This window comes from Mauremys reevesii, linkage group 14 (assembly GCF_016161935.1).
Source record: "Mauremys reevesii isolate NIE-2019 linkage group 14, ASM1616193v1, whole genome shotgun sequence".
Classification (NCBI taxonomy): domain Eukaryota; kingdom Metazoa; phylum Chordata; order Testudines; family Geoemydidae; genus Mauremys; species Mauremys reevesii.
The window spans coordinates 13,324,430-13,337,295 of NC_052636.1; the positions used below are offsets into that span (position 1 = coordinate 13,324,430).

General features: G+C 58.6%; 1 protein-coding gene across 1 annotated transcript; it reads left to right on the forward strand.

The window, feature by feature from the left end:
• The first annotated feature begins 7,010 nt into the window (after positions 1–7,010).
• Positions 7,011–10,404, forward strand: LOC120381363 (transcription factor HES-7.1-like). The gene is made up of 4 exons (XM_039499559.1): positions 7,011–7,061; positions 7,183–7,278; positions 7,428–7,506; positions 9,910–10,404. Exons 1-4 carry the CDS (start codon positions 7,020–7,022, stop codon positions 10,341–10,343), a joined length of 651 nt encoding a protein of 216 aa, XP_039355493.1. The 5' UTR covers positions 7,011–7,019; the 3' UTR covers positions 10,344–10,404.
• The last annotated feature ends 2,462 nt before the right edge of the window (positions 10,405–12,866 follow it).

Sequence of the window (12,866 nt, forward strand, 5' to 3'; positions counted from 1 at the left end):
ACAGGTAGATGGGGTGTATGGGGATAGATGGGGTGTACGGGGTTATACTGACAGATGGAGGCTGGGGGTGAATGGGGATAGAGGGGTGTACGGAGTTATACTGACAGATGGACGATGGGGGTGAATGGGGACAGGTAGATGCGGTGTATGGGGATGGATATCTAGAGAGGGCTGTTGTGTGGGGCTCCATTTCAGTAATGCCCAGCGGGAAGTGCTGTAACTGTCCAGAGTGAGGTCCAGTGGCAGAGAGTCCCGCAGGCTCGCTGGCCCAGGCAGCTCAGAGCAGCTCTCAGCGTGGCACCTTCCCGCGATGCTGAACATCCCTGAGCTCTGGCGAACAAACGGTGGGAAGGAAGTAACTTGTAAGACACAGCACGATCCCGTAGATCAAATAGAGAGGAAGGCCAGCTGGGCTCAGGACAGGCCAGCGAACGGCCCAAATCAATTCCCGGCTGAACCAGAGCAGATCTTACAGGAAAACCCCCCATCCCATCTTGATAGAAAAGTTGTCAGGGACGGAGAAGCCACCCAGCCCTTGGGACGTCGTCCCTTAATTCCCTGCACGTTGAAAAACGTTTCCAGTTTGAATTTGTCTGGCGCCAGCGTCCAGCCCCCTGTCAAATTTCTGTTCCCCAGGCGGGTCACAGAGTCCTGCCTCCCAGCCAGCCCTACTCTAAGCACAACGTCCCAGCTCTAACCACTAGACCCTACTGCACAGCAAGGGAGAGAACCCAGGAGTCCTGGGTCTTACCTCCCCCGCTCTAATCACTAGACCCCCGTCCCCTCCCAGAGCTGGGGCCAGAATCGGGAAGGCCGATGCTGTCTCTCCATAGGCTTGCTTAGCTATGAATACCTGACCTATGAACGGGGGGGAGATCTAGGAGAACAAGCTAACAGGCTTCCCAACAGGTTAGACGTCTCAGCAGCTGGCCTGACGGATTCAAGCCGGCTTGGCGGATCAGGGGAACATCTGGCATTTTGAAGGCACAGGCCGGCTGGACAGGTTGTGGGAGGTGGGCCAACAGCTTCATGCATGATGTGGCATCTCTGCCCATCGTGGCTAACAGCCATGGATGGACCTGTCCTCCAGGAACTTCTCAAGGTCTTTTTTGAACCCTGTTCTAGTCTTGGTCTTCGCAACATCCCCTGGCGAGGAGTTCCCCAGGTTGACTGTGCATTGTGTGAAGAAATACGCCCATTTGTTCCTTTCAAACCTGCTGCCTATTCATTTCATTGGGTGACCCCTAGTTTTTGTGTTATAAGAAGGAGTAAGTAACACGTCCTTATCTACTTTCTCCACACCAGTCATGATTTTATAGACCTCTGTCATATCCACCCTTTGTCGGCTCTTTTCCAAGTTGAAAAGGCCCAGTCTTATTAATCTCTCCCCATACGGAAGCCGTTCCAGACCCGTAATCATTTTTGTTGCCCTTTCCTGAACCTTTTCCAATTCCAATATCTCTTTTTTGACATGGGGCGACCCCATCTGCACGCAGTATTCAAGGTGTGGGCGTCCCATGGGTTTATACAGAGGCAATAGGATATTTTCTGTCTTATTCTCTATCCCTTTCCTAATGGTTTCTAATATGGTTCACTTTTTTCGACGGCCGCTGCACATTGAGCGAGAACTATCCACAGTGACTCCAAGATCTCTCTCCTGAGTGGTACCAGCTAATTCAGACCCCTTCGTTTTATCGGGACAGCTGGGATTATGGTTTCCAATGTGCATCACTTTGCATGGCTCAACCATGAATTTAATCGGCCGGTCATTTGCCCGGTCCCCCAGTTTGGGGAGATCCCTTTGGTCTGCTCTGGACTTGAATGGGTGGATATGGCAGTGCATGACGCGCCAGGCTTCCCCCCCCAGGCCGGGCCCCCATGAGAAACTTCTCGTCTCGCTAGTCTTGGAGCTGAGGGGGGGGGGGCCTCCCCCACCGGGCCTCACACCTCGGTTTTATGACACTGGGAAGTCCTCCCCGCCGCAGGTTCCCACGAGACACAAGCCTGCAACAAAGGGTAATAAATAGCTCAGACCTGCCGACAACCCCCTCCACACACACACTCGAGTCAGCGGGGGGTGGTGCTCCGGCCCCACAGCAAAGGGGCCCCGTTGGCCGGAGTTGCTCCTGGTTTACACTGGGGTGAGTGAGGGGGAATTGGCCACGGTGACTCAGTAACGTGACGGGATAAGATATCTGCCGTACCGCGCACAACACATACCAGCCCGACCTACAGTCCAGCAAGGGCCAGATCCCGGCTGGTGTCAATGGGCGTCTCTCCACTGGAGTCAATGGGGCCAGATCCCAGCTGGTGTCAATGGGCATCTCTCCATTGGAGTCAATGGGGCCAGATCCCAGCTGGTGTCAATGGGCGTCTCTCCATTGGAGTCAATGGGGCCAGATCCCAGCTGGGGTCAATGGGCGTCTCTCCACTGGAGTCAATGGGGCCAGATCCCAGCTGAGGTCAATGGGGGACTCTCCATTGGAGTCAATGGGGTCAGATCCCAGCTGGGGTCAATGGGCATCTCTCCATTGGAGTCAATGGGGCCAGATCCCAGCTGGGGTCAATGGGCGTCTCTCCACTGGAGTCAATGGGGCCAGATCCCAGCTGGGGTCAATGGGCGTCTCTCCATTGGAGTCAATGGGGCCAGATCCCAGCTGGTGTCAATGGGCGTCTCTCCATTGGAGTCAATGGGGCCAGATCCCGGCTGGGGTCAATGGGCATGTCTCCATTGGAGTCAATGGGGCCAGATCCCAGCTGAGGTCAATGGGCGTCTCTCCATTGGAGTCAGTGGGCCCAGATCCCAGCTGGTGTCAATGGGCGTCTCTCCATTGGAGTCAATGGGGTCATATCCCGGCTGGTGTCAATGGGCGTCTCTCCATTGCAGTCAATGGGGCCAGATCCCAGCTGGTGTCAATGGGCGTCTCTCCATTGGAGTCAATGGGGCCAGATCCCAGCTGGTGTCAATGGGCGTCTCTCCATTGGAGTCAATGGGGCCAGATCCCAGCTGGGGGCCAGATTTACACCAGCCGAGGGCTTGCCCCAAGCTTTCTGAGGTTAATTCCAGCCTCCCCGTGGAGACTTCCTGACCCATTAGCTTGACAATGGCCTCCCCTGCACCACCCTCTTGCATATTCCCTGCATCTTCTGTCATGCGTGAGAGGCCCCTGGCACCTCCGCTAATGCCCACAGCTGGCGCTCAGGGCCCCAACATACCCCAGGCAGGGAATTTTCCCTCCACTGGGGAGTGGGGCCCTGAGGATAGGTTGGGGATCAGAGGCCGGGGGGGGGGCAGGTTTGGACCAACAAATTACTTTCCCACAGTAGCCAGTTCGCTTGCTTGATTTCAACCCCCTAGTGTGGTAAAATCCAGCTTGGTTTAAAAAAAATAAATAAAAATCTACTGTCCGGTGAAAGTTACAAGAGTAGGTGCTGAAATCAGCTGCAAGGCTTGTGTGTGATCTGCGTCTACACTCCTGAGCTCCTGGTGTAAATCAGGAGTCACGTCACTGGGGCCGTTTCACCCCTCGCTCACCCCTGGTATAAATCAGGAGTCACTTCACTGGGGCTGTTTCACTCCTCGCTCACCCCTGGTGTAAATCAGGAGTCACTTCACTGGGGCCATTTCACCCCTCGCTCACCCTTGGTGTAAATCAGGAGTCACTTCACTGGACTCGCTGGGGCCGTTTCACCCCTCGCTCATCCCTAGTGTAAATCAGGAGTCACTCCAGTGGGGGCAAATTCACCCCTTGCTCAGCCCTGGTGTAAATCAGGAGTCACTCCACTGAATCGCTGGGGCTGTTTCACTCTTCGCTCACCCCTAGTGTAAATCAGGAGTCACTCCACTGGACTCACTGGGGCTGTTTCACCCCTCGCTCACCCCTGGTGTAAATCAGGAGTCACTTCACTGGACTCGCTGGGGCCGTTTCACCCCTCGCTCACCCCTAGTGTAAATCAGGAGTCACTCCAGTGGGGGCAAATTCAACCCTCGCTCACCCCTGGTGTAAATCAGGAGTCACTCCACTGAATCGCTGGGGCCGTTTCACTCCTCGCTCACCCCTAGTGTAAATCAGGAGTCACTCCACTGGACTCACTGGGGCGTTTCACCTCGCTCCCCTTGTGTAAATCAGGAGTCACTTCACTGGACTCGCTGGGGCCATTTCAGCCCTCGCTCACCCCTAGTGTAAATCAGGAGTCACTCCAGTGGGGGCAAATTCACCCCTCGCTCACCCCTGGTGTAAATCAGGAGTCACTCCACTGAATCGCTGGGGCTGTTTCACTCTTCGCTCACCCCTAGTGTAAATCAGGAGTCACTCCACTGGACTCACTGGGGCCGTTTCACCCCTCGCTCCCCCCTGGTGTAAATCAGGAGTCACTCCACTGGACTCGCTGGGGCGTTTCACCTCGCTCACCCCTAGTGTAAATCAGGAGTCACTCCAGTGGGGGCAAATTCACCCCTCGCTCACCCCTGGTGTAAATCAGGAGTCACTCCACTGAATCGCTGGGGCCGTTTCACTCCTCGCTCACCCCTAGTGTAAATCAGGAGTCACTCCACTGGACTCACTGGGGCCGTTTCACCCCTCGCTCCCCCCTGGTGTAAATCAGGAGTCACTTCACTGGACTCGCTGGGGCCGTTTCACCCCTCGCTCACCCCTAGTGTAAATCAGGAGTCACTCCAGTGGGGGCAAATTCACCCCTCGCTCACCCCTGGTGTAAATCAGGAGTCACTCCACTTGAATCGCTGGGGCCGTTTCACTCCTCGCTCACCCCTGGTGTAAATCAGGAGTCACTCCACTTGAATCGCTGGGGCCATTTCACTCCTCGCTCACCCCGGTGTAAATCAGGAGTCACTCCAGTGGGGGCAAATTTACCCCTCGCTCACGCTGGTGTGGGCTGTGGGGTGGCCGTGGAAGCTGGGCAGTGGAGTCGGGGGTGACTGGCTGGGAACTGCTGGGTTGTAGGGATGGGTGGGGTGAGGGAGATGGGCATAGGTGTGGGGCAATGGGGGGTTGAGGGGAAGTGGGGGTCAGGGCAAGGATGGGTCTGGAAGTTGGGGGTCATGGTTGTAGGGACGTTCTCGGGCAAGGCTGTAGGGAAGTGGGGAGAGGGCAGGGATGGGGGTACAGAAGTTGGGGTCAGGACTGTAGGGAAGGGGAGGAAGGAAGATGGGGTCAGGGCTGTGGGAACAGGGTGCAGGAGCAGGTTGGGGTCAGGGCTGTGGGAAGGGGAAGGGAAGGAAGTTGGGGTCAGGGTTGTGGGGAAGGAGAAGGAGGAAGTTGGGGTCAGGGCTGTGGGGAAGGGGATCAGGAGCAGGTTGGGGGTCAGGGCTGTGGGGAAGGGCGGGAGGAAGTTGGGGTCATGGCTGCGGGAAGGGGATCAGGGGCAGGTTGGGGGTCAGGGCTGTGGGGAAGGGAAGGGAAATTGGGGGTCAGGGCTGTGGGAAGGGGATCAGGGGCAGGTTGGGGGTTAGGGCTGTGGGGAAGGGAGGGGAAGTTGGGGTCAGAGCTGCAGGGAAGGGAGGGGAGGAAGTTGGGGGTCAGGGCTGTGGGAAGGGGATCAGGGGCAGGTTGGGGGTCAGGGCTGTGGGAAGGGGATCAGGGGCAGGTTGGGGGTCAGGGCTGTGGGGAAGGGAGGGGAAGTTGGGGTCAGAGCTGCAGGAAGGGGATCAGGGGCAGGTTGGGGTCAGGGCTGTGGGGAAGGGAGGGGAAGTTGGGGGTCAGAGCTGCAGGGAAGGGGATCAGGGGCAGGTTGGGGGTCAGGGCTGTGGAGAAGGGGAGGGAAGTTGGGGGTCAGAGCTGCAGGGAAGGGGAGGGGAGGGAAGTTGGGGGTCAGGGCTGTGGGAAGGAGAAGGGAAGTTGGGGTCAGGAACTGTGGGGAAGGGGTGTGGGGGCAGGTTGGGGGCCAGGGCTGTGGGGAAGGGGATCAGGGGCAGGTTGGGGGTCAGGGCTGTGAGGAAGGGAGGGGAGGGAAGTTGGGGGTCAGGGCTGTGGGGAAGGGGAGGGAAGTTGGGGGTCAGAGCTGCAGGGAAGGGGAGGAGGAGGAAGTTGGGGGTCAGGGCTGTGGGGAAGGGGATCGGGGCAGGTTGGGGATCAGGGCTGCAGGGAAGGAGGAGAGGGAAGTTGGGGTCAGGGCTGTGGGGAAGGAGAAGGGAAGTTGGGGTCAGGGCTGTGGGGAAGGGGATCAGGGGCAGGTTGGGGTCAGGGCTGTGGGAAGGGGATCAGGGGCAGGTTGGGGGTCAGGACTGCGGGGAAGGGGATCAGGGCAGGTTGGGGGTCAGGGCTGCGGGAAGGGGATCGGGGCAGGTTGGGGGTCAGGGCTGTGGGGAAGGGGATCAGGGGCAGGTTGGGGGTCAGGGCTGCTGTGGGGAAGGGGATCGGGGCAGGTTGGGGGTCAGGGCTGTGGGGAAGGGGATCAGGAGCAGGTTGGGGTCAGGGCTGTGGGGAAGGAGAAGGGAAGTTGGGGGTCAGAACTGTGGGGAAGGGGGATCAGGGGCAGGTTGGGGGTCAGGGCTGTGGGGAAGGGAAGGGGATCAGGGGCAGGTTGGGGGCCAGGGCTGTGGGGAAGGGGGATCAGGGCAGGTTGGGGTCAGGGCTGCGGGAAGGGGATCGGGGCAGGTTGGGGGTCAGGACTGCGGGGAAGGGGATCAGGGCAGGTTGGGGGTCAGGGCTGTGGGAAGGGGATCGGGGCAGGTTGGGGGCCAGGGCTGTGGGAAGGGGATCAGGGCAGGTTGGGGGTCAGGACGGCGGGGAAGGGGGATCGGGGCAGGTTGGGGGTCAGGGCTGCGGGGGCAGGTTGGGGGGTCAGGCCTATGGAGCAGGGGGACCGGGGCGGGGGGCCGCTCTCCCCCCGCGGGCCGGCCCCACTCGTGTGCCGCGCCGCGGGGCTGGGGCCCGCCACGCTCCGGCGGCGGATCAAAGGCCGGGGGGCGGCGCCGGCGGGGGCCGGGCCTGGGGCGGGGGCCGGCTCATAAAGGGGCCGCCGGGGCCCGGCCGCCCCCCCCCAGCCCGGCCGCCGCCACCATGAGCAGCAGCGCCCAGTGGGACCGCAAACAGGACAAAAAGGTGAGTCCGGAGTCCGCTCGCTTCGGGTCTCACTCCGGATCCGGGGGCTCCGGAGCCCCCCGCGCTTCCGGGGTGTCCCGTTCAAAAGCCGCCCCCCTTTTCCTTCCCTGTCCCCTTCCAGCTCCTGAAACCCTTGATGGAGAAGCGGCGCCGGGACCGTATGAACCGGAGCCTGGAGCGACTCCGGCTCCTCCTGTTAGAAGCCACCCAGGACGAGGTAAGCCAATTCGGATTTGCTCCTCCCAGCCCCCCGCCGCTGCCCCAAACCGAATGATCCAACGCTGCTTTCTCTTTCTCTCTTTCCCTCCTTTCCCTCCGCTTTCTCCTTCCCTCCCTCTCTCTTTCGTGTTGGTCTTTTTCTTGCAGAGACTTAAAAACCCCAAAGTTGAAAAGGCCGAAATTTTACAAAAAACGGTTCACTTTGTGAGGACCCAGCCTCCTGCAGGTATCCCCTTCGGCGCGGCCGGCTACTCCACTTCCTTGCCTCTAGCCCGGGGCGGCCCGTTGGCCAACCCAAGCTGGGCCCGGACCAGATGCGACTACGGTGACCGGCTAGCAAGTGTGAACGAACCGGGGGGGGGTCCCTTTTCGGGGCGGGCGGGGGGAGACAAGGCCGAGGCCTGAGATGGGGGTGTTCGGTCCCCCCTAGACACCCCTTGTCCCCCGGGGATCCGGCGTGGGGCTCCCCTGTCCTCGCACCTCGGCCTGGACCCGGCAGATGCTCAGCTGGGGCAACTTGGCGCCGTTGGGGTCCTCCCCGGCTTCGGTGTAAATCCGGAGCTCGTCCGTTGGGCGTCTGGGGTTTTACACCGGGGCGAGCGAGGGGGGGAGTCGGACCCGTGGCGTGACTCCGGATTTACGCTGGGTCAAGAGGAGGAGGTCGCCTCATTGGAGTCCAGGGGGCTCATTCTGCCGGGCCTTAATCCGGATTGGCACCGGTTGGAGGTTCTCCTCTCTCTCTGGTGTAAATCGGGAGCGCCCGGTGTTTAGACTGGCTCACTTGGGAAGGGAAGGGGATTTGGCCCAAGAGTTTTGCCATAGACTCCTTAGGGAGTAGGTGGTTGGGTGTCCCTGCTGCCCCCTACTGGACAGGATGAGTGCTGGTGTGTGTGTGTGTGTGTGTACACACAACTCCATCCCATAGCACCCGTCACTCACCCCGCTCAGGCTTTTAAAGTCTCACACTCCTGTCCGGGGTCGGCCCGGCCGCAGGGCCAGATCCTGATCTCAGGCCTGGTCCTGCACTAGGTGGGTAGAACTACGTTGCTCAGCGGTGTAAACGGTCCACCCCGGGACCCCCGCAGCGACGCTGGTACCCTGGGTGTAGACAGAGCTCCAGATGTCTCCCCTCCACCGAGCTGCCATCCTTAAGTGTAGACCTGCCTCAGTTTCCCTGCTAGGGACCTGGGCAGGAAATGAAGTCCCCCACTCTGGACTCAGCTCCCACTCCACCAGCAGGAGCTCACCTGGGCTTTCACTTCCCCCAGCCCCAACCAGCCAGATCCACCTTCGGTGACTTTTGGCTTTTGAATCCGGCCTCCGGGGTTTTGCATGGGGGTGAGGGAGAGGGGCAGCGGCTCCAGGCAGAAATACGTCGCTTGGCCGCGAGATCTGCTTCGGCGTTGGCATCCAGGGCAGTTTTGCTGTTCATTTCAACTGGGTCGCACCCAACGGGTGGGGCCTGGTTCTGATTTTAATCACACACGGAGTCAGTCCGCTTGAGTCACGGGGGGCGATTCTCCTTGTGTTTAGCCCGGTAAATCTGGAGTCAGTCCACTTAAATGACGGGCTGATTCCCCTCTCGCTTACCCTGGTAAATCTGGAGTCAGTTTGCTTAAATCACAGGGGCTGATTCTCCTCTTGCTTACCCTGGTGTAAATCTGGAGTCAGTCCACTTGAGTCACAGGGGGCAATTCCCCTCTCACTTACCCTGGTAAATCTGGAGTCAGTTTGCTTAAATCACAGGGGCTGATTCTCCTCTTGCTTACCCCGGTGTAAATCTGGAGTCAGTCCACTTGAGTCATGGGGGCTGATTCTCGTTTCGCTTACCCCGGTGTAAATCTGGAGTCAGTCCACTTGAGTCAAGGGGGGTGATTCTTGTTTCGCTTACCCCGGTGTAAATCTGGAATCAGTCCGCTTGAGTCACAGGGAGCGATTCCCCTCTCACTTACCCTGGTAAATCTGGAGTCAGTCCACTTAAATCACAGGGGCTGATTCTCGTTTCGCTTACCCCGGTGTAAATCTGGAGTCAGTCCACTTGAGTCACGGGGGCTGATTCTCGTTTCGCTTACCCCGGTGCAAATCTGGAGTCAGTCCACTTGAGTCACAGGGGCTGATTCTCGTTTCGCTTACCCCGGTGTAAATCTGGAGTCAGTCCGCTTGAGTCACGGGGACTGGTTCCCCTCTCACTCACCTGCTGGGGCTGGCTGGTTTACATGAGTAGAAAACCATCATCAGCGAGATCTCAGTGAGGCCTGCAGTGTATTTCCCTGACGCCAGCTCGCCGGGAGGTGCAGCTCACCCCAGCTTTGCGGAGAAATTGGCATCCCCAGTGTTCCCATGTGACCTTAACGTCGGGGAGTCTCCGGAGCCCACGGGGCCAATTTACACCAGCTGAGGATCTGACCCTGTGCACGTTCCCCATTTAAAACTGGCTTCGGCCCAGGGTGAAGACCCCCCTCCCCCGCCGTAGCAGACCCGGGGGGTGGGTTTCTCAATCTGCAGGGGCGTCCCGTCCCCAGCGCTTTGGGGATTGGCGGCACGTGCCCCCGCTGCCCCCCCCCCTTTTGCTCGATCCCTCGCTAATCCGCCCCCCTTTGTCGTTGGCGGTTTTTGCAACGCCCCACAGAGCCGGCGAGGCGAGAGGACACCTTTCTGCAGCGGTACCACAGCGGCTACCGGGAATGCCTGAGCCAGGCCACGCACTTCCTCCGCTCCAGCCCGGGCATCTGCGCCGGCAAGAAGGCCTACCTGATGGAGCGCATCTGCCACTGCATGGAAAAACTCACCGCCCGGGAGCCGCCGACGGGCAGCCCCCTCCCCGACCCGGCTTGCGGCGGGTACGCCCGCGCCGCCTGGTCCGGCAGCAGCCCGCCGCTCGGGGACGCCGCCTGCGTCCTGCACCCGGCGCCGGCTTGCCCCGCCGGCCACAGACTGCAGAGCCTCGCGGCCGGCCGGGCCCAGCCGGGCAACTCCGCCAAAGGCCCTCGGGACAAGCTGAGCGGCTCACAGAACTCTGCCGGCCAGCCCCCGGAGCTCAACGTCTGGAGACCATGGCCCTAGGGGCCGGGGACCCCCTTGTAAATCCATAGAGTGTATATTAAATTCTCTATATATTGTATAGTAGGAGGTTTATGGGGGTGGGATGTTTGGGGAGGGTGGGTTATTTTTTGGGGGGGGGGAGGACGGGTTGCGTGGTTACTGCAACTTTGTAATATTTTCCTTTCAAAACCGATAAATCGCTCGCTCCCGGCATGGGGAGAAACGCCGGGGGGGGGGAATCCCAAAGCCACCGGCAAATCAAGATGCTGATTTTTCTTCCCGTCCCGCCGTGATTTTTTGTGAAAATGTTGTTATGGGCCGGGTTGATTTAGTTGGGGATCGGGCCTGCTTTGAGCAGGGGGTTGAGGGTGACCAGATTTATAGGGACGGTCCTGATTTTTTTGGAGCTTTTTCTTACATAGGCTCCTATTACCCCGCTCACCCCCTGTCCCGATTTTTTCACACTTATCTGGTCAAGCAAGATAATAGCCCCCGAAATTGCTTTGCCCCAGGCCTCCCGCATCCTCTGGGCAGCCCTGCTGGGGGGGAGGGATGGAAGGGGAGAGGAGTGGAGGTATTTTTTTCCCCCCTCCTTGTATATATGGATTTCCCGATCCACCCCCGTTTCCCCATCTGTGTATTTCTGAAAAATAAAAAATCCGAATGCGGACTCACGGATCTCGGCTCTGCGTGCGAGTTTGGTGTCGAAACTGGGGTGTGGGGGGGGGGGACGGAAGGGCGGCGAAAAGGGGGGCTGTGTTGCCCCCTGAGTGGGCGTGGCGGCTCTTTGGGTGGGGCACGCGTGGAATACTCTGCCCCCACCCCCGAGTTCCCGGCGTGGAATCTACCCCCCCCACCCCACGGCCGGGTTTACAATGGTGCCAGTGGTGCAATGGAGGCAGGCACCCTGCTCAGAAGGGGTCCCGGCCTGTCCCGAGACCCCCTGCCCCCCCCGCTCCTGCTCGTCTCAGCCCCCTGGCCAGACCCCAGTGCACCTCCGGAGGAGATCTTTGTACTGGGGCACTAGGGGGTGGGGGTTCTGTGTGGGGTGCTGGGCAGTTGTGGGGCTGTGGGCAGGGCGGCGCTGGGCAGGGGTGGTGTGCAAGGCGCTGGCCATTTTATGGGGGGGTCTGGGCATGGCGGGTCACGCAATTTGAACACGGTAGCTCGTTGAGGGGACGGGGAGGGATCTCTCTAGCAGAGGGCTCGTGAATTCAGCGCCCCGAGGTGAAACCGGCCGCCGTCTCTTGGCGCTGAAGGGTGACAAACGCCCTAATAATATTGTTCCCTGGCTCTTTTCCACCCAGTGATCTCCAAGTGCTTCACGAAAGAGCCGGGGGATCGTTGCCTCCCCTGTCACAAATGGGGGAAACTGAGGCGCGGGAGCTGTGAAATGCCTTCCCCGCTTGAAGCGTCAGGCTTTCAACCCCGATCACGTGAGTTTACGGGGCCCTGCCAAGCCACACTCGCCGGGTCATTTTTCTCGGCCAAGGAGACCCTCCCGCCACTGAGGCGAAGGGGTGAATTTTCTGCCCCTCCTCCCGTTCCATTTTACACACACATCCGTGTATCCTCCCGGCCTTTCTACCACCTCCACCCTCCCACACACACACCGTGTGGATTTAAAAATTCCTCGCAACGGAGAAGCCTCCCCAGTCCTTGCTAAATTGTTCCACTCACTGACGCTCCCTCTTAAAAACACATGGCTCATTTCCATCCTCAGTTTCTCTAGCTTCAGTTTCGAGCCTAAGTTCTTTGCTAGATGTTAAATATTTGCTCCCTGGGTGCTTACATTTCCGTTCTCTACGTAATGGCAACGCAAGAAAAGCCAGCTCAATTTTTTTCAGTGGGCCAAGGGGACGTTGGAGAAGCAACCGCAAGAAATCAGGGAGGTTTGAGAGACAGCACTGGACGGCAGCCGCGAATTCTGTCGCCGAACCAGCAACGCTGCAGCTGGCTAGCCCAGGCCGTGTTAACGCCGGCCCTTCGTTTTCAGTTTAAACCGAGCTTGACCGGGAAAAATCCTGGGTTTTACCAGAACGATTATTCAGGATTTTTCCCGTTTTTCACCCTACTTTTGTACCATTCAGATCTATCCTCCCAAAAAAGTAACTTGCTTTGCTAGGGAAATGCCACATGCTGCATAGAATCAGAGAAGATCAGGGTTGGAAGGGACCTCAGGAGGTATCTAGTCCAACCCCCTGCTCAAAGTAGGACCAAACCCAAGTAAATCATCCCATCCAGGGTGTGACGTTATGACTGTGATACAATATCTCATTGAAAGATGGCAGGGCCAGAAAGAGTTAATCACCTCACCGACTGACCTGACCCATGAGTAAACCTTAAGGACTGGTTAGGAAGATATGTAAATGAATAGAGCTTTAAAATGCAAGTCTGCATTGTTAGAGGTAGAAGGGGAAATGTTTGCTCAGGTCTTGTGATGCAAGCAAACAAGTCTTGTCTATTGCTATAGTTTTAATTCAAAGATCAAAAAAGGAATATTAACATTTATGATGATACTTGAGTGAAATAGTATTATTGTCT